At 40.6% G+C, this 27,560-nt stretch overlaps 1 protein-coding gene across 1 annotated transcript in view; it reads right to left on the bottom strand.

Moving 5' to 3' along the window:
* Window positions 1–9,802: 9,802 nt before the first annotated feature.
* Window positions 9,803–27,560, bottom strand: part of TMEM132C (transmembrane protein 132C) — a 219,171-nt gene continuing 201,413 nt past the window's right edge. The window contains exons 6-9 of the mRNA XM_033008409.2: window positions 23,398–23,603; window positions 22,657–22,930; window positions 21,398–21,589; window positions 9,803–12,361 (exon numbers count right to left, since the gene is read on the bottom strand). Coding sequence (XP_032864300.2) covers window positions 11,162–12,361; window positions 21,398–21,589; window positions 22,657–22,930; window positions 23,398–23,603 — 1,872 coding nt within the window. The 3' untranslated portion in view covers window positions 9,803–11,161. The remainder of the gene's footprint in view (window positions 12,362–21,397; window positions 21,590–22,656; window positions 22,931–23,397; window positions 23,604–27,560) is intronic.

The raw sequence follows: 27,560 nt of genomic DNA, 5'->3' as shown, positions 1-27,560 counted from the left end.
TCACCAAGATAAGCATTTCAGCAGGGACTTCTTGTTTGCAGACACCCCACCCACCCATTTTCCCCTTAGGCTGTATTGATCATACAGAACTCCATCAGCTCGAGGTCTGTTTGTGCATAAACTATTACCCAATAGATTAGCAGCAAGCAGGTAGGACTCTGAAACATGTAGCATGCCATACTTTGAGTGCCATCTTCTGGCAAACAGTGCTGCATGACTGCATCTGTATACAGAGCAGTCATACAACGCCAGTGACATCTTGACACGGGTTAAGCAGCTAATCACTTCTTGCAATCTTGGCCAAGATTTCTTCCTATGTGAGCACTCGGTACCTTCCCTTTACTATATCAGGTTAGCACTTACATTGTTGAGAATTTTCTTCTTGGCTATTTAGTAACACACCAGCTCCTGATCTCTCCCCCATCACCCTGATTTTAATTAACCTTGAAACCTTAGTACTATCTTTTTCATACAATAGATGCATTAGGCTTTTCCTTCATAAACATCATCATGACGAAACCTCTGGATGGAAGCCCAGGACAGACAGTGCCTAGTCCTAAAGGGAACTGCACAATGCCAAATGAAGCCTGGCTCTTAGGGCTTGAAGATTCTTCTGCCAGGTAATTGCTAATATTTCTGCTAGATGGAGAGCTCAAAGAGATGAGCTCAAGGATCAAGATTTTCTGGAGCTGAATTTTACTAACTCAGAACAGGGTACTTGCCATGATTTTAATAATTTTCTACGAGATCACCTCCTTGAATCCAGGAACACCAAGTTCCCATTTAAACCAAAGGATTTAGGCACTTATTAAGTGAAAGACTTCACATTTAAAATAGCCCTCGCTCTTCTGTAGCATTCAGCAGCATTCCTAATGCACCCAAATTTTGACTAGCAGCCCAAGGCTGAAGAGAAACATTTCCTACAGCTTTGCAAAAGAGCATTTTTAACCATTGTGTCACCAATATCTAAGGGAGATTCAGGAATTTCCAATTCCTGCAGTTTAGCAATGCTGCATGGAACCAAACTAATTAAACTCGTCTAATTAAGCCACAGGGCTCTGATGGGAAATTGCTAGCAAGCATATTTGCAGGCCTTTTTAGAACCAAAACTGCATCAAGCCTTGATCAACCATTTATTTTTGTTTAAACACACAAATGCAGCTGCTTGTGTGTCACCTCCATGTGACTGTTTTTCCCTGGGGCAATGCCTGCGTTACCTGTAAGTGAATTCCCACTTTCCAGTAAAGACTGCTTTGAATTTTGTTATGATTTTGGTTGTCACATTTTGACCTTCCTACTAAAAGGCCATAGATTTGGTTTTAATCTAAGGTTCACTATGCCAGTTTAGCACAATGAAATTCCCTAGTCCATACAGACAAAAAATGGACAAATTTGCAGGCAGAATTTGAAGATAATTTATTCTAAAGAGCAAGACAACTTATTCTAATAACTCCCAAACACAAGTTATGACATTACCTGTATTAGTTTCCTAATTTAAGGTAGGAAGTAACTTGTTAGAAAGATGCTTGATGAGAGAAGAGACAAATGGGCTAATTAGGTTAATACTTTTTCTTAAAGTGACTTCTCAGCATATGGAGATTTTTATGTCCATTACCTCAGCTAGAAGGCTGACATCAAGCTTCCTGGCTGGCCTCCCCCTCTCTGCCCTCATGCTGGCATCAGTGTATTTCTGAAAGAACATATGCTTACTGCTAATCGAGCAGGTTTTGTGAAGTAAAAGGGTCATTTATTATTGCCTGTGCTGTGCCGTGGAAGGATCACACTGGCAATGCAGGATACTGCTTCACACAGATACCCTTCTAGAAGCAGGGCAGGTGGGTAATAGCCACCTCACCTCTCCCCAAAATTCTCCAAGCATTAGCACAATACCTCGAGACCCCACAGAGCATGACTGTCTCTGGCGTTCCTCCTTCCCTCCCCCATATACACCCCTTTCTGCTATGAATGGGTCCATAGTAGAAATTGTCATTCATATGTTTAGTAGCAGTACCCTGGAAGGGAACACAAGGCTGTTAAATTCCCCCTTTCTCAGCCACTAAGAGGTCTAAAGAGAAAATGGGCTGCCTGCCTGCAACTCAATCACTGTCTCCTGAACAAGCCTGCTGGAAGATTCAGTGGTACTGAAGGTAAAAGAGCAGGACTGGGAGAGGAGAACAAGACCTAAAGGAGCCATGCGTTTGCTGCAGATGCTGATAATTTCATGCAACATATACATACAAATCATTTTTCTACATTTCTCTGAATGGATGTACGTCCCTGGGAAGAGTTTTATTTAATGTACTATTTGCACCTACTTCCCCTGTGCTCATGCCCTTCACGAGCTGAAGGGCTATACTAGCCAAAGCACTGGTTTTTATCATCAGTTGAAAGGACTTGGCTTCTCCATATGTTTTTCCAATGAGACCAACACAGAGCAATTCCTCTTAGCATCAACCCTATCATTGAATTTGATTACCTGCTGGTTTAATTTGGTGAAGTGTTAATTTGAATGCACTGTATTATGGATTCAGTTTTAATAGGAGCCTTTGATCGCTGAATTATTCTGTTCTGGAAGTTTAGTGAAATCATCAGAGTCTACAGGCTGTCCACAGTTCAAAGAGCAGGAACCAGGGCAGCCTCTTGGGGAGCTGAAGTCAGAGAACGGACGTTCAGGTTTCCTTATCTCCTCAGGCCCACTTGCAATTCCTGCAGCAATGAAATCCTCACTCACGCGTACTCGACTGTGCCTACCTGGGTCCCACTGGTACTACCCAAGGGACAGCACTGGTCTACAAACAACACTGCAGAGTTCTGGTAGTCTTGGGTAGAGCTGTGGAGTACAGCACTCCCTGTATGAGGGAAGATGTCTGGATTTATAATGGTTGTTTCTTCCCAGTTAGGAACAAATCTCTTTTGCTCCACATTTAGGGAATACTTCCATTTTAGTCTGCTCGGTGGATTTTCAAAAAGCTCTGAAGTTGTCAGTTATCAGACTCACTCATTTCCCTCTTCCCACAACGTGATCTTGTATTTCATTTTTGTAATAGCAGGCTTTAAATAAAAGAGAAGATATTCTTGGAGCACTTTTTTTTTTAAAGTGTGTAAAACTCATGCCGTCCTGATGGATGTGGTATGATGAACCTAGAGGCATGATGGAAAAAGTAAATGGCAGATCCCAAAATGTATGGGTGGAGTGAAAGAATGGGAAATGATGACTTGATTTGCCAAAGTGTTTCTGTTAAAGAATATTAATCTTTTCAGACAATCCATGAAATGGCCCTGTAGCAATATCATATTAAATTAATAGAGTCTCATCATTATGGTAACCTCAGCTCAGTTTTGTAAGATGTATAGTGTCATCATAACCAAAGAGGTGTCCCCAGATAATTCTGCTCCTATAGCAATTGCTACTAAATGACACTGAAGTGACAATCATTAGCTACACAGCATTTTGGGTGCCTGTCTGTCTCAAATGGGCCTTTTTGCCTGTAGTGCAGCTGTCCAACCAGAGCCACATAAGCTGTACAATTCAGTCTGGGAACAAAAATCTTCCCCATCATCAGAAAAGATAGGATTATGACCTGCCCCTAGAATAAGTCACCATCACATACAGCCAGACTATCAATTATATGGACAGCTGTAACCAACAGTACTGTTCATTCTACATTTCCTCAGGTGTTAGCACAGATTGTCAGAGTGGAGGCTCTGGTACCTGCTGTGCTGCTCCCACTCCATGCACACTGACAGCCAGGCAACGCAGCCACTCTAAGCCTCAGGGGGAGTTGAGCAAATCTTACCCTCAAACCAGGAAAATTATCACTCCAAACCAGGCAAGACCGCAACAGTCAAGGAAATTATACATACATTACAGAACGCGAGCCAAGAAAGCAATCCCAGAATTCATACAACTTAAAGATTTATCTTTTCTCTCATAGGACTCTGATCTCATTCTTCAGTTCTGCAACATAAATTGTCCACATCTCTTCCCACAGTCCACAGGAGATCTGAACAACATGAATTTGTACAGTGACTTTTCATTAGTAATGCTGAAAGTTAAATCAGCAATCTTAGGAAGCTAGATAGCAGCTTAAAATATCCAGCAGTGAAAGAAACAAGCAGTGAATGAGCAGAGTTTGATATGGCTGATAGCAGAACAGGCATTTACTCAGCCAGGTGCCTCTTCCACTAGGCCATGTGTAAGACAGTGGCAAAACTACCAAAAGCCTTTTGTGAAATTTCCCTCCTATCTTGCATTTGTAGCCAGACAGAAGATCCCAGATAATTATGGTGCTGCAATCTGTTTATGAACGACTCCAACCTAAACTGTGGCTTCCAAGAACTCAGTTGCCATTCACATTATTTAAATTCAGGGGATTAAATTTGACCCTTGCAGCTGTCTTGCAGCACAAAGCTCAGAAGGGCTGAGAAGCTACTCCAGCAGCCCAAGCACAGAGGTACTTTAGCATCCCCCTGCACCCACCACCCTAAACAGCCATTGAGCATGCTGGAAACTGGCTACCTGAAAAACCTTCAGATACAGGCTCGAAGGGAAAACAGAGTTAAAAAAAAAAAAAGGTTACCAACTATCTCTAAACATGCTACTGCACCTCCACAAAGATGCACAATTGGCTGCAACATGTCTGACTGCACAGAGCAACCCCTCCAGCAGCCAAGGGGGATGATTAGTACAGGGTGTCTTTGCACCTTGATATGGCTCAGCTAAACATCATATATATTGTCTCCAAAATGCTTGTAGCTGGCTCTAACACTGTTGCTTCACACAAAGAGCCTTAATCCCTCCCTAGCATAAGCATAAAAAGAATGGGTCTGAGTTTGTCCAAAATAAGTAATCAAGAGGGAGAGTTATTTGGTAATTTGCATAATTATCTCTGTCTGCCGCTGCATCTTTGCTGACAGCTTATTTTTAAGCACTGAAATTCAGCTTAAAAGTCCTTCAAAACAGAGCAACACTTGCTGCTATGGCTACTTGGTCTGGGAATTTGGCAAGAAGGAAAGAAGAAATATATGTGCAAGCATTGGGGGTCACTGTCCTACTTCCAACCCAGCAAGCAGGGTGTAGCAACATGAACTGCATCCTCATTTTCCAAAATTGAGAGTTTTTATCAGGTCATCTCTCAAATTCAATCAATGTCAAAATATTTCTAGAAACTGAGAGCAAGTCATCATGGAATATGGACTTCCTAGTAGTTAAATCGTATCAGAAGAATTCAGAATCCAGCATCTGATCCAGGAGGTTGACTGCACTATCAGGTGTTCCCAGGAACATGTACCAGGCAAATTGCATTTTATTCCCTTCCCCTTGCCAAAGTTACGGCATGATCAACACACAGTTTCTCTTGCTGATTCCCAAACTTGGGACACTTAAGCAAGAAGTAAGATTTCTCCTTCCCTCCAAACACAACCTAGTAATGAAAAACTCCAAAAAAGCCAAGACTCACTTTTCATCAAGGTCCATTCTGTACCAGCAGCCAGTAGCTTCACAGCAACAGGAGAGCTTTGCCTCTTCTCTCACCTTCACCCACTCCCTCCTCCTGCAATCATCATTCTCCATCCCAGAGCCGCCTCGCACCACGCTGCGCTGCCCCTCCAGCACCATAGCTTTCACACAGTGCTCAACCTTCATCTGCAACAACCCAAATGTTCTCCTTTCCCCCAGCAGTCTGGGCTCCTCGTTACTGACTGAACCGGGTGATTTCTCTAATTACCTCCCCCCAGCAGACAGGCCCAGCCCTCACCCAGATACAGCTGGGCTCCCGGGGCCTTGAGAGGGGGCATGGGTTCAGCCAGCACTGTCTCGTTTGAGAAAACAGGGCCCCTTCAGCCTGCTTACATTTTTATCCTTTACCAACAATTAGAAGTCACTGAGCTTCTCAGATGAAAGACTCTCCTCTAAGTGCAAATTATTATTAATGAATTTCCATCTTGGCTCCTTGACAGAAAAATGTACCTTGCAGTGTGTTATCTTTGCAACCATGCACCCCTGGCACTCACAGATTCCCTCATCTGGCAAGTGAGGCACACTGCCAAGAGTGATGTTCAGAGCAGCTCTCTGTGCCCGATCCCCCTGCCTTTGTAACTGCAGCACAGCAAAGCTTAAGAAATGTAAATCCTGGCATTTGACCGAATGTGAATTTCTCAAATAAATGATATTTCACAGCCTGGTGGTTTCCACCCTGCTGAGATGATCATTTATGGTGGCTCCCTCAGAATTGGGTTTTGACGGAATTTTTGGTCAGTGGAAGATAAATTGAAAAATTTCAGTATCTGCCTCTGCCTCTGAAGCACCATGTTCTGTAACTTCAGAAAAATTAAATGTGAAGGCAGGGCTGAGTTATTCCCTTTTTTTAATTCCTTCTGTTGTCTCTTCAAATACAGCCTGTCTTCCTTTGCAAAGACCATGTGATTTTGAAGACATGCTCCTGTTCAGCCATGAGTTACAGGAGTCAAAATCAATGGCCTCTTCTAAGCTTCCTCTGCACTTAAGACCTACAAAGAGCACAGAGAAGCATAGTGCCAAGATTCTCAGGAAAGAAAGCAAGCCCCTCTGCAGCTCAGCCAGCCCTGACCCGGGCAGCAGGTACATACAACAGCAGGATGATGCAAGCAGCAGGTGATTCTCTCCCTGCTTTGCTTGAAGCATCATCCTAAACAGCCAGATTGGCAGGGGTAAGCAAAGGAAACATCAAGACACATGGAACAATTCCTGTTGCTGAGAAAGAGAGCAGGCTGTGCCAGGAGAGGTGGGCATTGCCCTCATCCCACCCAAGTGTCCAGAGCACTCCTGGTAGCCTTAGCTCTTCCCACTTTCACGGCACGGGTTAAAAAAACCCCCTCATCCTAGGAAGCACACAAATTCAGTTCTACTATGTGACAAAGCATGTTTAAAACTCTTCCTAAACAGTCAGGGACTTCTCATATATATTAAATCAAAAGTCCAGGTTGCTGGCTGCTGCCAATTAGCATGGCTCTGCCAGATGGCTTCAATGGAGATGCACAGATTTACAGCAGGTGTGGATCTTGACAGAAATGCTGTAATTGTGACTAACAAAATAGTTGAAGCAGGACCTTGGGACTGGAGGCTTCATGAGTTCTCCTCCCCTCAACCATCACAGGCTTTGCATCACATGGGCCTGTTGTTAAACACATCATGCCCTGTCTGAACACATTTTCCACATTTCAACTACTATCACATATATGGTACAGAACCTGGAGCAGTGGTTCTTCTTCTTCATTATAGTATGATGTCATATTATGATAGGCGTCAGGTGTCTTCCTCTTACAGCTTTAAAACCCCACCATGTTGCCAATGTGTAGATTAGCTGAAGTCCATTAGTTGATAAATCAGGAACTAAAAGACATCAATACAGGCATGTGTTAGTAAAAATACACCAGAGAAAACCATTTTATGTGCTTCAGGAATGTTATGTTGCCATTTAATTTGCTTTGAGAAAGTGGCTGCCCTGACTACCTCTGAGTCCTGCAGCACTTAAGAAACCGTTGCTTAAGCCTCTCCCTTTGGCTATGCATGTGCTCATGTTGGCAGTGGTATATGATTATCAGAATTTGCAAAGTGATTATTATGGCACAGACAGGATAAAGAGTAAGTCAGAACTGTAACAAATGCTCATGGTAATCTGCAGCGTGTGTAAAATGCCATATGTATTTGTGAATGGCAGGCATCCAACCCAGTGTTACCGGCTGTAGTCAACGGGCTCTATGTGTGCAAGCCTCTGAAACCACTCACTTGAGAGAGACTCTACAGAAACTATTTTTTCTAATCTAAATATGACAAAATACTGTCACTGAGAACTTACACATGGCTAATTGTCAATGAAATCTTACTCCCAAGGAGGCATTATTGGTGTATTGGCCAGTATCATGAAGATCATCACTGTGTATTAAAGTTAATTTTTCAAAGGGGAGTTATTTCAGATAAACTGCCTTAGTCTGAATCTACAGACAACAGAGACCTATGCATGCAGTTAACAAACAAAGACCAAAAAATAGCAATTATTTCAATGAATATTGAAACAATGAATAACATATCATTTTCCTATTCATAACAGAAGAGATCTGCTCCTCTTTGACAATGTTGAATCCAGTTTGAGTTGCATTAACACCGGGGTACGTCTTTCAACAAAAATTTACATCACTGTTTTGAAAAGGAATTGCAAAATAGTTTCTCATGGGAAACTTTGATTTCCCTTCCCCCTCTTAATTTCAATGAATACACATTTTTCTTTTTAGAAAAATGCACTTGAGCTTTTGGAGAGGAAGTGAATTAGCAGTAATGTTTTCATTCACTGTGGAATACTTTTCTTAGACAATGCAGTGAGATAGCAAGACCAAGAAAGACATGCACATGTCATCATGAAAATACAGGGCAAGATGAATTTTCCTCACAAGGTTTTCTCTCGGTAGCCAACTGTTTAGGTTAGATGGAGCTACCCTTTTGTCATCTGATCTTATAAAGCCTGAGCTGCCAAAAGCAAAGAGCAAAGTCAGGGTGAACAGATTAAAAACAGTGATTTAGTAATTACCCCTTTCCTCTCTAACCAGTGCTGTACCAGTATCCCAGAAAGCACTTGGGAGCACTGGGTTATTGGAGATGCCATTCTTCATACGTGCTGTAACAGGCGCTGTTCAGCCTTCTTAAGTATGGACTTTGAACAATTACACTCTGTGCTACAATGGTGTATTATTCTCCTTCCATAGGATTTTTCTTGTTCCTCTGATGTTGTATTTTGCAGCTCCATGCTGTAAATGCCTTTTTCACCTCAGAGACACCTGCGTTTTCCCAGGAAGATATACTGATCCCTGAGGTGTGGCTGATGCATCACAGTGCTTAGCTTATAAAGCAGCTTTGGGTCCTTTGGGATACAGGGTGCTTTGTATATGTCAGATGTGATTCAGTGAAACTTGCTTTCATATGAACCTACTGTATCAATCAGAGAAGCAACATAATTAATTATGACTGGGCTGCACAAAAGTTGCACACATCAGAAGCAGGAGTCCCGGAGTTGTGCATACCAATGGTAGGCATGAAGATGAACAAGATGAATAGTGACACTACCATGAACTGTGCCTGACTGCTGTCTTCTCCTGCCATCCATCATCATCACCACATATTGGGTGGGAAGGGGAAGCAGTTCACAAAGGAAAGGTCAGAGCAGTGAAAAACTTTCATATATCTCTATTCTCCTCTCTTCAGAAAGCAGCTTAAATTTTGTTTCGACTGTTAGACAGCGGATGCAGTACTTCAACACAGAAATGACAGAAGGACCCCCCTCCCCTCAGAAAAGAGAGGTTAATTTGTCAAGCCATGTAAAGCATTTTAATTACAATTCATATAACATGTATAAATAAATATTACATTCTTTCAGTCTACAATGCATACTAGGCATATCTTGTTAAAACGTCCATCTATGTTACTGGGTGGCAGGATTGATTTTGTCCAAGTAAAAAAAACAAACTACTGAGTTTAGTAATTAAAAAAAAAAAAAAAAAAAAGAAATACATGGTAAAGACAGGACAATGCAAGTGCTTCTGGCTAACAGTCAAGACATAATACTGCTTTCCAAAAGGCTGGATATACCATCTTCCTTTTAGTTACAAAAGGTTTTGGATTACAGTGTTTCCTCATTGTATAGATTTTGATCTGTGTCCTCCATTAGTGTAAACTGGCACTGAGTGAGCACAGTTCTGCCAGTTTACATGATGAGTCTATGACTCTATTTTGTATTTGCTTCAGATTTATTACTGGTTTTGTATTTGTTTCTTCAAAACATCAGCTTTACAGTCTAGTCTAAAATTTTCAGTCCTAGATGGTCCAATGGCAAAAAAAAAAAAATCTATAAAATAGCTCCGGATATTTCTTGATCTTGCTTCAGCAATATTTCCCTCCCCTCCAACAGTCTGTCCAGAGGCCAGCTCTCCCAGTACAAGGAAATAAAAGTCTGGGGACAATCAGTGTCTTTCTGTCCATTATTCTTCTCACTTTCAGAGCTTGATGAGAGCTGGTGACATTAGAATAAACAGAAAGATACAGCACAAAATTATGAATTCATGGACTTGGCAAAAAAACAAAATCCAGGCTGTACATATTTGGCCTGTGATGGTCTTAGTTCCAGGTACATTTAAAATGTACCAGTGAGGCACTCCCATCAGTTGTTACTTCTAAAAGCTAACATAAAACTGCACCTTATTCCCTTGGTGAAACATGGGAACTTTGGTTGTGGAAATTTAAAACAAACAACTAAATATACAATCCAAACCTGAAAGTAAAATGAATACTTCTTCCAGACAGAACACATTCCTAGCTAGGGTGAAAAAGTGGAGGCTTAGTGTTTCAGAAGGGACACTGCGTGGAAATTATTAGTCAATACTTATCCCCTGAACTCTTTAAATGACAGGAGACTATAGCTAACTTAGAAACAAAGTGTTCTTTGTCCACTGTGAACTTAGTGAATTGAAAGTTTTCCTGTTCTCAAGATATTTAAAAGAAAAATACGAGAGGGAAAATTATTCTGTTTCAACTTACAAGACAAACAGAAAATTAAAAATAAAAATACCAGGTAATTTCTTCCTCCTTCATATGTAATGCTAAAGATGCATCTTCACTTCAAATGAAGGAATAAAGAGAAACAGCTTGAGTGACAATCTAAAAAGTCTCCTTGTGGGTCATATATCCATAATTGTGATTTTTTATTAGAAATACAGACAAATTACTGTTTGTCTCTTGCTTATTCTTTTCATGCTCTTATATTCTCTCTTTTCTTTTTACAAATATTTTTGGTACTTTGAAACATTACTTCATTATTATTTTCATGACCCATAAAACAAATTTTCACAACCTCATCTTGCCCAGTTCATCATACAGGTCATACCATTTCCTTGTTCCTTTCTGTTATTTATATTCCATTTCCTAAATCCATGAGTACCAGAATAACCACTGGAAAAACAAAGCAAAGTGAAAAACAAAAACAAACCATGGACAGTTTGGCAAATTTCTTTCCCTGATTATAAAAACTGCCTCATCATTTCTCCTGGTGATTCCTTCCCCTCCCCCTCTTCTGTCCCAATATATACTGTAGAACTGAAGGCATCAAGGTGTGGTTAAACCCAAAAAACCAGCAAGGAGCTACATTTTGTCTTTGAACTTCTCCATGTAGTTTCGTATCTCTTTGGAGTCCCCCAGGTCCATATCCTGGCACACCCACTTAATGTCATCATCATTGCTACTTAGGATTGAGTTGACAGTAGGACAACCATCGTCGGGTGGGATGGTAGTGAATGTCGTGAATTTTACCCGCTTCCGTTTAGATGTTGGTGAATGTAAAGGTTCAGATTTCTGTTCCTTTCCGAGCTTGCCCCCTGAGTCAGCACACTTGTGAACCTGGCTTTGAATGTTCTTCTGAGCACTGCCATTGAGGAGCTGGTTGCTCTCCTCACAACCCGAGCCTCGATCAATAATAGTTGTGTGCTCATCCTGCTGAGGTGATGAATCTGCTGTGTTCTCCAGCAGTTCTGCTTCATTTCCCAGCCAGACCCAATCATGGGAATGGGTCGTGGTGGCTTGTCCTTCCACCAGAACCTGCTTGTGACGGTACTTCAGTGCAAATGTTGCACAGTTTATTAGGAAGACTAGAATTGCCAGGCAGAAGACCCCTAGAAGAGCATACATCCCAATCTCCAAATCACTAAGGCCCCTAGGTGTCTGCACAAGGTCATTTTCCTCCATGCCCGCACTGCCTTTTGGTAGATCTACTTGAGCAGGGAAGTTGGTGAAGTCTATAGGAATGTTCTGCAGCTGGCTATCATCTGAGACTTTGCCGCCATCTAGTCTATTGTTTTTAATGACTTTATTTTTTATTATGGATTTTACTGTGGTGCTGACTTTCCTGATGGCGCCTTCCTCTCGCTCCGCTGAAGAGCTACCATAGTATCGTCCGTCCTGGCCATACCGTTCCTGATCTGACACTTTGTGCCTCCGGTCGCTAGCATGGTTTTCAATCTCATCATCATCATAATCGCCACCTGTATCGGAGTCTGCATCATTCTGGCCAAACTTGACTTTGATGTTGCCATTCCCCACAGCCAGGACACTTTTTCTCTTGGACTTTTGGCAGGCTTCAGAAATTATCATGTCCACCTTGATTAACGTGCCCTGACCTTCACCTTCTGCTGCCACAACTGGCCATTCTAAAGCAGCGTTCTGGCGGATAGAGACAACAGCTTCGTCTAATGATACAGCAGAAAGGGAGAAGTCCTTAGAGTCATAAATGTCCAGCGGAGTAACAGAGCTGTCACTGAACTGAATCCAGGTGCTTACTACAGCTTCCTGAAAGGAGAGGGATATGGTTAAAGACAGGGTCTTAAATAAAACAGCTCAACCCATTGCAGCTCATCAATCCCTCAGCTCTGAACAGCAGCTGAAGGAAATGGAAGACAATGGCTCTGCACTGCATTTAAAGCAAACCAAGCTTCAACTGATGGGGCAGAAAATTGGTCACATTTTTCACTAAAGGTTCCACTGTTATCCTTCCTGCAAATGTTTTTCAAAAGAACATATAAAATAATTTATATGAGAGTCCGTAATACCAAAGTACCCATTAACAAGCTACAATTTACATGATTTATAAAGAAAGTCATTCCTGTCATACAAAAGCTGAAAGAGACAAACCAGAAAAATTACTAGAGGCACTTGACAGAACACTTATTTTTCTCATGTTCCCCATGCACAGTGTCACAGGGAGCTGTCAAACTAAGCAAGACATAAATATCTTAGCAGGAATAAGGAGCTACCACAGTATCTTGGAAATGGTTAGAGTAGAAGATTCACCTGATAAAAAAGGACTCACAGAACAATTGCCATTTTGCTGGTGAAAGGTTTGTTTTGAGTAAAACACACTCTATCTTTGAGATAATTAAAAAGTCCACTGCATTTCTGTGTCAAGGAGAGGAGGACGGGGATTCTGGTATGATCTCTATGATAAAAATACAAATGGCCTGGATTTAATTGGACTGCCTTTGTTCTCTGCAGGTATCACCGTTAGAAGTCATCATTTGAAGCAAACACAAAGCTAGAGGTCAGCTCTTTGCCATTTGAAATCCCATCCAGATGATATAGATATTTACTTCTCCACGTCTCAGTAGCTTTCTTTGCAGGAGATTTCTTTATTTTTTCATTTGCTCTATGTCTTGCCTGTTTAGCTAGCAGACATGCAGGCAGATTGCCGGAGTGCAACTTCACACAAAACCGAAGTTCATTTGTTCCCAGACTTAAACCGCAGATGGTCCTAATAACGTTACACTTGGGTACATCAGAAGAACTGGGCTGAAAATCACCATCAGTTAAAAACATGGCCACCCTGTTAATGTCCAGTCATAATACAAATTTACATCCTAATATGGTTTTCAATTGGCTACAATTTGTTACACTATGGTTATAAACTAGGGGAATTGCTACCCTTCTAGTTAAATTTAAAGCTTTCCAATGAAAGTAGCAAGGGGCATTTAGCTGTGCAGAACGTTGGTCTATACTGAGTATTCAATTTCCAAAGTGCTATCAGCAAGTTCTTGAGGGACTGAAAGAAGAAAAATAAGTCATAGCACAACAGTAAAGGCGGCAAAGTTCTTGGTGATTCAAACACACTTCAAACAGCTGAAACAGAGTCGGAGTAGCTCAGAAGCTGGGAAGGGTGAACTGCGTAAGGAAATCAAAACAGCTGATCTTTCATTAGAGAAAGAACCCTGAAATGGCCGAACAGAAACATAAAGCTGCAGGGCACAGCTTAAATTTATATCACAGAAATCTACAGTAGAGAAAACCCAGTCATGAGAAAGTAAAGGATTTATTTTTTTAATGGATATGTGTAGAGAGAAAAAGATGTATATCCTCTGGCAATTTAACACCCGGTTGCCTGCCTTCTCCCTAAAACAAGAGGACAACCTCACGTACCATCAGGGAGGTCTGTAAAATACACTTACTTTTCATCAACCTAGGAAAGGCAAAAACATCAGCATCATTTCAAGCATATATCACAACGGGCTTGACATTGCCAGTGGTAATCTCTCTTGGAGAGCAGAATGAGAAAAGAAGCATAGAATTTTGTACAGTTTAGGTTGGAAATTATGAGGCCTGTGCCTCCTCCCAGCTCCACTGAGGAATTCCACAGTTTCACATCTCTACAAAAGGATTTACAGTACTAAATCCTTTGTGCATTCCTTAATAGAGAAACCCGGCATACCTAGTGTTGCAGAGCCCCAGGTCTGATTATGGCCCTTATACAAGTAGGTTTTATTGGTGATAGAAAAACACCTCTGAGGGATCTGGTGTCTCCACCCAGACACTTGAGAGAAACACATATGAGGAGCCATATATTCTTCTTTCCTCTCTTCTTCAAGACATCCACATCCCTGTTTGGTTTTCTTATCTTGATGCCTTTTTTGCTTTAACAGCCCTCAGCACCTTTGAGGTTAAGAGGTAGCCAGCATTGAAAAATTCCACTCAAATGGCTAGAATTTGACAAAGTTGTAAGCCACTTAAAACCAACTTTTCTCTTTACACTATTACTCCACTATTCTGCATTCCTGGTTTTATGAAGCAGAGATAGAGAAATTTGAAATGGAAGTCAGCTGAAATTTTCAGGCACACATGTGATTTACTATAGATAACAGAGGTCCACAATAACTTAGCCATTATTTTCAACCATCACTGACATTTTTTATTTCCAAGAGACCCTTTTTACATAGGAAGAACCAATTTTTTCACAACACTACACAACACAACATAACATTGTCATGCTTAGACTATGGACAGCATTAATTAAAAGGGAAAGAAAACAAATGAGAAAAAGGAGGAGAGAATTTAAAATCCTGCCAAAGTATACTGTATTAGCCCAAATATTCTGTTTTGCAAGAGATCATCTCCTCTCATTCACATTGTTAAAGGAAAGCTGAAGACAGGGCAAGGAAGTGATTTTCCCAAATGATTATAAATTCTGAAAAGCTAAAAAGAAAAAAAAAGAAAGAAAAAAGAAATGATTTAGTACCATGTCCTTCAAAGAGCTGTTTCTGCAAATCCTATGTACTGCATCAATAAATCCCTTCCAAATCTCTGACAAGGTCCTCCATTTACTACCAGCAGATGAAGATGGATTGGATCCTTCTTACTTGTAAAGTTGCTGCCCCTAGTCACATGTCCTCAACAGTGAGGTGACAATTGCTTGTGTTCATTAATTATCAAGCATAAACAAATAGTTTGAGGGATTATTTGGCTCTCTAGTCCTTCTTTCCTCCACTTTTCTTCTCTTTCACGTATGTAGGCGCACACACACACACACTCAGCTACACTCCTGGAATAAATGAACCACAACTACACATTAGTGCCAATCTCTCTCAGAGAACAGGATGATTTGTATGGTGACTGTGATAGTGTGACGTGAGTCAGATAATGTACATTAGATTACGTTAATGACAGCAGAATCCAGTCCAGAGCAGATCAAGAAACTGCTTCCCACAACCACTGTTGATTATCAAATATCCTGTTTTCCTTTAAAAACTTTCTTTATTAAAAGATACATTCTGTCTACATTTTCCCTTGTGCTTTTGCTGTTCTCTTCCTCTATTCCAGGTGTAACTCCAGCAAGTTGGCCAGTTCTTGATCTGCTGCAGTTTCATCACCTTTTCTGGCCTTGAATTACATTGCTGCTTATCAGTCAGTCCAAAGATGCCACTTGATAAATCCTCTTGGATAAACTTGCATTTTACTTTTTGTTAGTAGTTTTATCTCCCTTGTTATCTACTTGTTATGTTTAGGTGGATAAAACAAAGAGGAAATTACCAGGGTACAGAAATAACATGGCACTAATGGAAACCAACAGTCCCCAAGGAACAATGTATTGCCTGACCTGGAATACTTCAAACCCTGCCATATGAGTCACCACAAACACTGTTGTTTGCTGGTTATGTCTGTTTCACCTAGATAAAACAAGGAGGCCCACACTCCAAAGGGTAACCTGAATGTAGGAAGCAGAGCTGGTTTGGAAGCTCAGTAGAAAGCCTGTCATACAGAGATCTAATGAGTCCTTCTGTGCTGGGACTCACATGAGTTGCCTGTGAAAATCTGGGAGCCACAGTGATTAATATTTTGCCCTCTAAAGCATCATGCAACATTTAAAACTCTGCTTATCTTAGAATGTTCCACTGAGCCCATCTGTAGCATCACAGTCAGTGATTACTAAGTGTCCTTCAATACCTCCCCCAAAAAGCTGGGGACAGCTTGATACCAGAGCATGCTATCTTGTATTCTTCAAGCAAAAAACAGGGGAGTAAAGTGTGTAGGACTGGTTGCATTTTAGAGAATTCTGCTCCTTAGAAACACAGATGTGAGGACTGATCAGTATATTTGATTTTATTCCATGCTCAGAATTAAGGGGCCTTATAATGGTCTTCATTCACTAAAGCACAAATAAAAGTATTTGTGAATAAGCCCTCAGTTGCTGGGGTCAGCTGCAATAGCCCTGGAGTGAGGTGGGACACCAAAGGAAAGAAACGGATGGCTGGATTGCTCTGCAGAAAACAAATACATCTCTCCCTCAAATAACGGCAAGGGAATACTGTTCTCAGCAGCTTCTATTAGACCAGCTCTGATTGTTCTATCTGGGGACTTGGATGCTGAAATGTGTTTTCCTAGCCATTTTAACACATGAAATATCAAAGTATTACATATGCATTTAGTTTTAAGACTGTGACTTGTGAAGTAAAAATTGGGCTTTATCATTATGATGTGGAAATGAAAGGTAGCCAGGACTCAGATTTTAATTCAAACCATGCATTCTCCTGCTGTATATTTCTTTCTCTCCTTTTTGTCCAATCTGCTAATGTGACATTCCTTTCTAGTGGGAATTTGCTTGTATTTGCAAGGGAATAATTCAGATTCTTACGTAACAATACATCCTTTCTCCCCTTCCCAAGCTGCTTAATTCCTTTGTCATACTTGTGAGACATTACATTGCTCTGTCAGTTTAAAGAACATATAAATACAATTTAAGTGTAATTTATACTGCTAGAATGGAGTAATGAATTCACACCATAAAATTACTCCTAATATCTGTTACTGAACTGTGAGATGTCAGTGAACTCTAAGAACTAGTTTGCATGAAGGACATAAGCTAAAACAGGACAGTATTGTGTCACTCCAAAAGGCAGGGACACGTAAGTAACTCTAGCTTGTTGCCCTGATTCAGGTGGTGCTGAGCACCCTCACTTCCCATCAGAGTGAGAGCGGACATCTTAGAGGACACTCCCTGAGGTTACAGATGGCCTCACAGGGTTGGGTCTTGTCTCTGATGTCAACAGAAGCTACACAGGTGAAAGAGGACTTGGCCTTTAGAAAGCACAAACATTGCTTTTTTACCCTAAGAAAATGTCTGCAGTTTTTCAGTAGCACTGGGATATATATTAATACCCGCAGCTGTTTATTAAAGGCTTTCTTTTTTTCATTCTTCAGTCTCACATTTCAGTTCATTAGACCACATGCAGTATCCTACAGTGGTGAAAAAGCTATGATATGACTGTGAGTTTCCCTGCAGAGCCAGCTGAAATTTAAGAGTCCTTGAAGTTCACTCAGATCAGAAGACACTCAAACAGTGTAGGTTTTCTTTTATTTACATTTTGGAGAAGCCTTTAAGATGGTGGTGTGGATTTTAAAAACTGTCAGCAAGCCAAATGGAACAGCTTTCCTACCTGAGCAGATGGCCACTAAAAATAGACTGCTCACAGCTACAGTTTCCAAATTTTCAGAAGATATTTCAACTTTGATATTTAAAAGTTGGTCAACCTGCATTTATTCTTAGGCAACTAACTCACTGATCCACATTTCAGTGCCAATTAGCTCCCCCATTGATTAAAAAAAGGAAGTATGGACTCAGCATCCCTCAAGGTCACCTCGTCACCTCAGGTAATTAGTTGCCCAACTATAGATAAAGATATCTAACTTAAGGCATCCAAGATGAAAAAAGTAGCTCATCTTTAGATTGCTGAGCATTTGGAGAAACTCCCAACTTTTCAGGGCTTGTGTTTTGGCTTCTTTGTGCTACTTATGCAGACATGGTATGGTCATTATAATCAAGGAACTAATCTAGTCAGTTGTTAATTGAAAGAAAGTCACAGCAAAAATACTAAATTCATTCCTATAGTATTGAAAGGTCTGTAATAGCACAATCTGTGTAATGCTTTATGCCTTCCACTGCACTCTATAGACATAGTGCTTAATCTGCTGGGGACAATATTGTGCCTGACAGAGTACCAATTATCCAAGGACATTTGCTAATCTATGGTGAAGACTAGCTATTGAAGGTGCTAAAATGGATCTAAGGAAAATATTTGGCTAAGAACACATTGACTATTTTTTTCATATAACAACGCTGAGGCATACACAATCATTCCTGAGAAAAATAAAACCAGCTATCTTAACTGTTATTTCGTTTTTCAGTTACATCAGTAAGGTTTGTGTGAGTTATTTGGGCTTTTTTATAAACTTGTTTGAAATGAAAAGATACAGTTAAATAATGACGTCCTTACAACATTCAAGTATATGCTTAGTTCTGGGCTGTCCCCTTGAAAAAAAACCTCTTTCAAAAGGGCTTGATTTTCAGAAAGCACTCAGCACTTCCTTCTGAAATTCCAGCTCAGTAAGGATCCCAGCTGATATACTTCAAATTATGAGTCACTTCTTGCAAAATTTAGCCACAAGCATTCCTACAATTGCATTAATTCTTCCAAGGGCATGTGACAATATTTTTCACTTCATTCAAACTGCAGATGAAAGGAAAAGATGTATGAGACTCTACAGGCCACTCCTGTACTGTTTTCTTCAATGTATTTTCTAGGGTGAAATCTATTCCCATCTTATTTTTTTGATGATGCCAATGCAAAGTCCATAAGCTCTCTTTATGACAGCCCTTCCTTGGGCAAGCCCTGTCTATAGGATGAAAACATCTACGCCTGAGAACAAATGAATGGCTTACAATAAGGTAGGAAGTGAATTGCACAGTATGTGTAATTATCTTAGACCACTGGAATGAAGGCACTGCCAAAGTGTCCCAGTAACTAGGGACTGTGCTCAGGATCTCCACTGACACAGCATGACCAGGATCAGGGCTGAAAACACTCACAGTGCTTGAGCAGGATCTGACCCTCACAAATTCCCCAAAGTGAGGAGTGATGCTCCCAGCAAAGCCTTCTGTTGGGAAGCAGGCAGGATGCTTCTCTTATTCCAGGTGAAGAGAAGGTGGTGGGAAGACAAGCAGAGGTGATGGGAGTGGGCAGGGTCCAGACTGGAGGAGCAGGAGGAGAGGCAGAGACTGAAGTGGGATTCCACAAGAACATGCTGCTCTGCAGGAAACTGGCACAGAAGGCACTGTGCACAGGAGGAGTGGGAAAAACTGACTAATTTGAGACTACTATTAAGCAACCAGATTTCCTTTGGCATTCCAGATACTGGTGTGGAGGTTTTCCACTGCCTTTTAATAGACCCTAGGTCCTGGGTTGTTTTTTTTGTTTGTTTGTTTGGTTGGTTTGTTTGTTTGTTTGTTTTGTTTTGTTTTCCCAGATGGAGTCTCAAGAAGAAACAACAGATTTTAAACTTTTTTTACTGGGAAATTGATTTTCCTTTGCCTCCTGTTTTACAGTCAGTATCTTCAGTGAGCATAATGCAGTAGTGCTATCTATAGGCCCAGGAAGAGGACAGTAGGGACAGCAGCACCCCATACTGCCCAATAGTACCAGAAGCAGAAGACATTGCTCAGAATTATATGCCCAATCACTTCTATATCAGAAGTGTGCCCGTCTGAAGAAACTCAAATTGTCTCATAAAAGAACATCAGTTTAAACAAAATATTTCACTAAAATCATTCCATAACACAGCTGCCAGGAAAAATAATTTCAGAACAAACCACATTTACAAATTTTTACTCTTTTGTATTTTTTTCATAACTTGCCAATTGTAGTGATATATAATGACACGTCATATCATATTGCCATGCCATAACACAATAGGTGATATCATGTCGTGCACTACTGAAATGCCCTGTCATAATGTGCCATAACCTAATGTCGATAAATATCTTTGCTTACTCAGGACAGATCATCTGTAAATCTGAGAAATTGACAATATATCTGTACAAACTTTCCAGATTGACAAGCTTTTTTATCTGCAATCAAAGCCACAATTCTTGCAATGATGCTGCAGGACAAATGGTGCTTTGTCCTACATAACAGAATTGGGTTAGGCATGCTTCTGCTTTTGCTTTTACAGTCTTTGTCTGAAGACAATGTGTCAGACATGGTTTCTAAGCCCTGGAGAAGGACATAAATGGGTTAATTACATAAGATTCTTATGTTTACAGGATGCAGTAAATGGAACAGATGGGCAGCATGTCCTTCTAGTTTGGACATTTTCCTGTCATTAAGTTATAAAACAATCTAAATTATTTTTATGTTCCAGAAAATTAGGTAGCAATAATCATGAAAATGGGCTATAAAACTTGACTTGAGATCTCTCCCTATCTATGTGAGATGAAAAACAGTTTCTGGAAGAGAAGTAGCTGTGGATAGACTTAATTGCATAGTCCCCAGTCCCACTCTTCAAATCAACTGAAAGAGCAATGAACATACAGCTTGTTCCACTGCTACTGACCCTTGGTTTTAATGTGTTCCAGAGCAACTGTTTGGCTTGATCTGATGTTCTTCTCCAATCTTTTCCATGTGGGTTGTGACCTGAAACATGCCACTTGAAAGACTCCCTTTACAGAGCTGGGAATTTTCTGGCTTAAATTAAGTAGGATCAGCACATGAACTGAATGATGAACCCCCCAAAATCCATCTGAAAAATAAAAGAGAGAAGCCTGGCAGGCTGCCGTGACTCCAGGAGGGAAAAAGGAATGTATTTGGCTATTTTCTGCCTCTATTTTATAGCTCTTCAAATATTAAATTGTGACACAGAGCTCAGTGCTGTCTGGCATGGAAAACAAGGGCAGACTCATACAGCAAACAAGGATCACTGTCCAAAGACTGCCTGTGTTTTGAAACAAACATATTTTGCATTATTTAAAGAAAGGGTATTAAAAATGTAAATAATATAAACTTGTGTAGTCATAACTTTTACTGCAGATTAAGTCCATATCTGAAGGGAAGAAATAAGAAAATAATCCCAGAGTACCTCTAGAGGAAAGCATAATGACACAGACAGGTACTACACCTATACTTTAAAGTCTAACTTCTGAACTGTTATGAATTATCAGATGCACTTCATGTTGATAAAACACTGCCGCATCCCAGAAGGCAACAACAGTAAATATGGAGTGTAACCTACCTGCTTAGGAGTATGAAGCAACTCCTGGGCAATGGCTGTAGCCACAATAGCCTGACTACTTGCTGCACTTGGCTGGAGAAAGAGTGAAAGCCCAGCCACCAGCTGGACTCCAAGGTCTGTTATGGTCACTTTGTCATCTAGCACAGTCACTGTCTTCTCTGCCAGGATGGAGTCAGACAGAGGAGACAAAACCTTTGAAGAAACACAAAAGAATCAACTTAGGAAAAGGCTGATCAATTAAAATAACCCTTCTTAAGGACATCATCCTTTCTTGTCTCCAAAGCCTTATGCACAGAAATGAAATGGCAGAGCACACTGAAAAGGCAGACTGATTTCATTAGCAGAGGAGGAAAAACATTCAGTAAAGAGGTTATGTTAGAGAATACTACATCCAATACTGAGAGCTATACTACCTCATTTATGTTATTTGCATAATTTCACTAGAAGAGTCAATTTAAAACTTTTTTCCCCTGTTATTCTGTGTCCCATTATGGATGAACTCATCAGACTTCCCAACCATTTCAAAGGGAGGTTAGCAACATCTAGGATTGGTCCTTCACTTCTTTCCTTGGAAATTCTCATCTCTCTGTCTTTTCTGATACTGACAGAACATCAAGGTAGAAGGTTTAATGAAACTAAGTGTCATGATGCTATCTTTAGGGAACTAAGAATAGGTGAGTTCATGTACATACTGTCTCTCCACCTTTCTCATCTCATATCTGCAGCTTAGATTAGCTATATTCACTCTTTATGCACTGGCTTTAGTAAGGATTCAGCTGGGGCAGAACAGGGATATGGTGTTGGCCACTTGTGCCTGTCAGGGTTATTAACCAGGTTGTTTTTTGTTTTTGTTTTTCCTTGAAGAAAATTTATTTTGTTTAAATAAATCAAAAGAGAAATGACACAATCTAAAGATCTCTGTCTCAAAAAGCCAGAATGGTGCCCATCAGCTGACTGGTGGTAACCTGCATCTATGTGGGGCAAGAGCCCTGACTTCTCACTGAGCATGGAAATGCTGCCTCTCCTAAACATCTCTGAAGGCTCTATGGCTTCCAGCTCCTGGCCATGCTGCATGCCTCGGAGCAGCTCCGGATTGGATCACTGTTGTTGTGCTAATTCTGTGTGTGACGCTCTAGAAAGTAACAGGAATGTAATGTGGAATTATCCTGTTTCAAGATAGCAGAACACTATACCAGCTTTATGCCCCCACACAAGTTCTCTGTGGGAATGGCAGAATGTGGCAGTCTGGAGCACAGTACCTGCATCGTTGTCATTCCTACTTCCCGTCCAATCAAAATCCTGCCTTCCTGCAGCTTGGCAATGTGAGGATCCTCCAGTTGCATAAAATCCATCACTAGGTCTGTAATGTCAAACTGCCAATCTGAGCCCAGCAGGTAGCTCAGTTGACCCCATGGGCTCGAATCCTCAGCTACAAATTGTGTGAGGACTCGCACCATGGCATGCTGGTACTGCAGAGTGCATCCTCTTCCTTTCCGCTCATCTTCATCCTCATCATCACTGTCTCTGGTGGGTCTTTTTTCATAAGAAAATGAAGCATAGAGAAATAGTTTCAAGAACATTAGCGAAAACTAACATTAGAGTGCTAACGGAGAGTGTGCCTTTAAATAACAGCCCTCCCTTCTGTTTTTTTTGGACCTTTGCTGATTCATGGCTACCTAGCATGATGAAGGACCATACAAATGGATGATACCACTTTTTCATCTACACTGTTATGATGGAACAACAACAGCTATATAAGTGGACCTTACCAGAGCACCACACTGGACAGACACATGCAAAGAAACAAAACTCCCACAAAGTTTACAAGCTTTATTATATCTGCAGATGTCCAGTGCAAAGCTCGGGATTCCAGTCCTGCTCTTCTTCATGGAAAGAGTCTGCATTTTGGTTGCAGTTGCTGCAGCTATTCTTGTTGAGAGTTAAAATCAACTTCAATCATTTTACAAAAACACCCAAGGAATTTAACAACTCAAACCCACCTTTTGTTGGAAAGAACTGGGACTCTCCAGCCTTTTATTTGGCTCAGTTCTGTGTCTGAAATGTCGATCTGAAGAGGCAGGCGTGGAACCCAGACTGTGATTTGCAGAGGAGCACTCAGATACTGATACGTGAAGTTCACAAGTGCATTCACCTTGCCTTTCATTTCTTTGCCATTGACAAAAACATAGTCACATCTGTCAGAAACCTAAACAGGGTGAAGAGAGAGAGAAAGAAGAAAAGGTAATCTCTGCAACCAAACAAGCTCAAAGTGTAGCACTGGCATCTCAGAAACAAAAACAAACAAGAAAGGCTCCCTTCTCTTTATGCAAGTTAATGATGGCCTTTTACTATGGGAGCAGCTGAACACATTCTTCATTGGCTCAGGAGGCATAATTATGTTGGAGATGCCTAAAGACTGGATACAATTTATGAAGCTGGTAGTTGATTTTCTGTTTGTTATGCAGTGAGCCACTAGCTGATCACAGTGCTGTAGAATTTATAATGAGCAAGGCTCCTTCACAGCTTGGTCAAGAGGAACCCAACAAACCAAACCAGGTCTCAATAGAGGCAAGCAGCAAATCAAAGCTCTACCCTGATGAGTACCTTCGTCAGGGAGTGATGCCACTTTCAGTTGTCAAGACAAAGCTGGCTCTGGAGTGGATTTCATCCACTGAAGACTAACATAAGTCTACTCATTTTCTCTGTAATAAACACTATCTGTTTATAAATGTTTACATTTTGATTAAAGCTGTAAAGTATTTCTAAACACTGCAGTAGATTTATCATTAACATGTAAATGCTGTCCTGAAATATAAGCAAGCATTATCACAGGCATATAAGAGTTATATCAGTAATCACTTCTTTAATCAGTGTTGTAATTTACAGACCATTGAGTTTTCTCATTTATTATGTTACTGAGTACTAGTGATAAAATCACTCCTGAATATATAAATCATTAAGAGGGATGCAGATTGTATGAAGTGACTCCATGTGATAAAGTCATTGTCATATCTATTCCTAAAGGTGTCATAAATGTCTGGGGAAATCCTGTGGCACATTAATCATACATTAAGTGGCTATCACTGGGAGCTGTTACATTACTAAATGAGCTAGTATGTCTGAAGAAATTAACAGTAAACCCAGCAGATCTCTTCAACTCCTGCTCTTGGTCCCATCCCGTCAGAATTCTATTTCATCACCCATAACAAATATCGTTAGTGGAGGCAATGCATCTCCCCACCTGAACATACATTTATATTATCATCTGCTGCCTTTTAGCACCACTCCCATTCCCAATATCATTTTATTAAAATGAAGATTATCAGCTGGAAATGCTTACATCCCCAGGCTCATCAAACAGATGGATGTCCTCTGTGACCACAGATACAGGAGCTAAGCTGCTCCCAGTTTAACATACACATCCCATTTGTATCCTCTGTAAGGTTTAGGCACTGCTTACATTCTGGTAAAATATTTTATGGTGAGATTGGAAAGGAAACTTCAGTGAACATAATACAAACATTTCTATGACTTGTTCCCTAAGAAGTTTATGTTGTAACTGGGCTTTGTTGACAGAAAACAGTACTATGTACTACAATACCTGACCCACCCATCTGGCTGTTTAGGCTTCTCCCTCAGACTACCTAAGACAGGTTTAAAAGTCTGAAGGTGGCAGAAATTTCTTAATTTTATCACTATGAATGGCATGCCCTATTTTTGCATGTATTAACTTGAAAGGCAATACAAAAAGGTGTTTAGTTCACACTAGGCTGTTTCAGAATGACTATTTGATCTAATCTAAAAGTACTATGCAGCAGAGGTGCATAATATAATATATAATACTATGCAGTAAGTCAGAACTCTTTCCTAGATGTGTTGCTTTTTCCTTCTATGGTGCCATTGCATCAGCTTCACCCTGGGAGAGGAAACATCATGAAAATGTTTCTCATGAAAACCACTCCAACTGCACAGGCAAGCAAGGGGTACATGTCAGGAGTTACAGCCTTGACTTCCTGCTCATGGAGGCACTTCTGCCTGGAGCAGTATACAGCCCCAGGACATGCTGGGGCCGTTCAGCTCCTGTACCTGAGCTGCTGATGTCTACCACAAGCCTGTTTTCTTACTGCTCTCTCAGTTGCATGGAAACAGAAATGGCCAGTGGGTGACTTTCCTCTCTTGATGCTTGGCAGTGTTGCTGCCCCTTCTCCCATGAAGCTGTCTGTGTCTCTTCATCAGAGATGGAGACATTGCGAAGTACCTTAGAACAAATACCTAATTCTTACATGGCTGAAGTTAAAAGGAATTCCCATCTAAATAATACACCACATATGAAAGTTACCTATGGTGCAACATCCTCAATGAAGTTCATGGTATAAGGAAGTCCTAACTGACACAGACTCTAATTTCTATCTTCCTCTGCAACCTCAGGAAAGTCAATTCAACTCTTTCTTTCCATTTTCACCCACTGTTGTAAACAACACAACCCGGGGAGCCTTGGTCAGCAACAGTCAGAGATCTGCACTGCACCTGGAGCACAGAACAACTTCTAGAGCCAAATGGGAAGTTGTGAGTGTGCCTGGGGGAGAAGACCCTATGTCTGGAACATTTGACAAAGCTTCAGATATGGCTCTTCTTTCCTTAGCTCTATCTTCTTTTGAGCAGATGCTTTTGGGAGGCTTGTCAGCAAGATCTAATTTAATTCTGCTTGGAGCAGTAGCCATTGACATCATGAAACTGGTTCTATCCCATTCATTTCCATGGAGTTCATCCCAAAGATGAATGAACTTTCTGAGTTAGTTGTACAAGTTGTTTATTTGTGCACATAGTAAACCACATGCACATGCTGATAAAAGATTTCTGATAACATACACAGCTTCAGACTGACCAGGTCTGGTCTAGATGTATGATTTAATATTATCTAAAGCCCAATGGTGTCTGTGACAGAATAAATGCAACTGTCAGGGAGAAAACCACAATAACAATTGTAGCAAATCTGCAATTCCTAAATGGTTCTGGGCTGAGATCCAATCTCCATCTGTATTTGTAAAGCTGCTATATGCCTTCATGAGTATGCTACAAACAAATGGCTAAACAAATACATACAGCATCTTAAGGAGGTGGCTGCTGTAGCTACCACGCAGCCTTTAAAATTGCCACAGGTTAATATTTATTACTGGACATGCATCAGCAATGGTGGCAGGTCTTTATGAGTTGCACTGAGAAAAACATTACTCTTTTCACCAAATACAGGTATTGCTAATGTCCTTACACGTGCTTTCTCTTCTATTCTGATTAAGAGGTAGCACATAGTACAGGAGAAGCAAAGATTATATTGTATTATATTACTGTATGCATTTTAACTTTGTGCTTTCTTTCAGGTATCCATTCTCGAAGCAACATTGATTGCTCTTGACAAAGAAAGGCAACAGACTTCCCAACTAGTGCTATACAGGGGAGGAAAGGGAGAAGGTATCTCAGCATCAGATTCACAATGTGTGTGTGCTCTCCATATGAATAGGATTAAGGACACTCTTTCTCAAGAAATGTTCTATAAAAGTTATTCAGTAGTCTACGGCTCTGTAAGAAACACATCTCAGCTAAAATTAGCTACAGCAGGCTAGCAGAATGAGAGCAAGTGGATTTGCTTTCTTGGTCCTGTCTCACACAGTGTCACATAGAAATAAATAAAAATGATTTCTCAGCCTCAGAGAACAAATCCAGATGTACTGATTCTGTTACAATTTACAACATCAGCAAGCCACATGTAAGGTCTGATTTGCTAAACAGACACTTCACAAAAAAAGGGTAGGGATTATGTGGTGCAACAGACACCCTTAGCTCTGATTAACTCAGATGGAAAATCATCATAGTCAACTTGGTTTTGGAGTTATTCAACACAGACGTGGCAAACCTATTGTGATCTGTTCTCATACAGGATTAAAAGAGATGAAAACACAGGACTGGTAGGGACAACCTAAAACATTGTCTTATGGAATCATGGAGGAAGGATAGAAGGGAGATTAAAAAAAATAATGAATTAAACTGGATTATATTAGAACTCAAATTCTTTTTAATTAAAAAGGTATATTTGTTTAAGCTTTTTTGATACATAAAAGAAACTGTTTTCCTCCAGGGTTTTGCAACACTTCTAGAAGGTCACTGA

Source organism: Tyto alba, unplaced genomic scaffold (genome assembly GCF_018691265.1).
Source record: "Tyto alba isolate M040663 unplaced genomic scaffold, T.alba_DEE_v4.0 Super-Scaffold_44, whole genome shotgun sequence".
NCBI lineage: Eukaryota > Metazoa > Chordata > Aves > Strigiformes > Tytonidae > Tyto > Tyto alba.
This window is presented reverse-complemented; position numbering and strand designations above follow the sequence as displayed.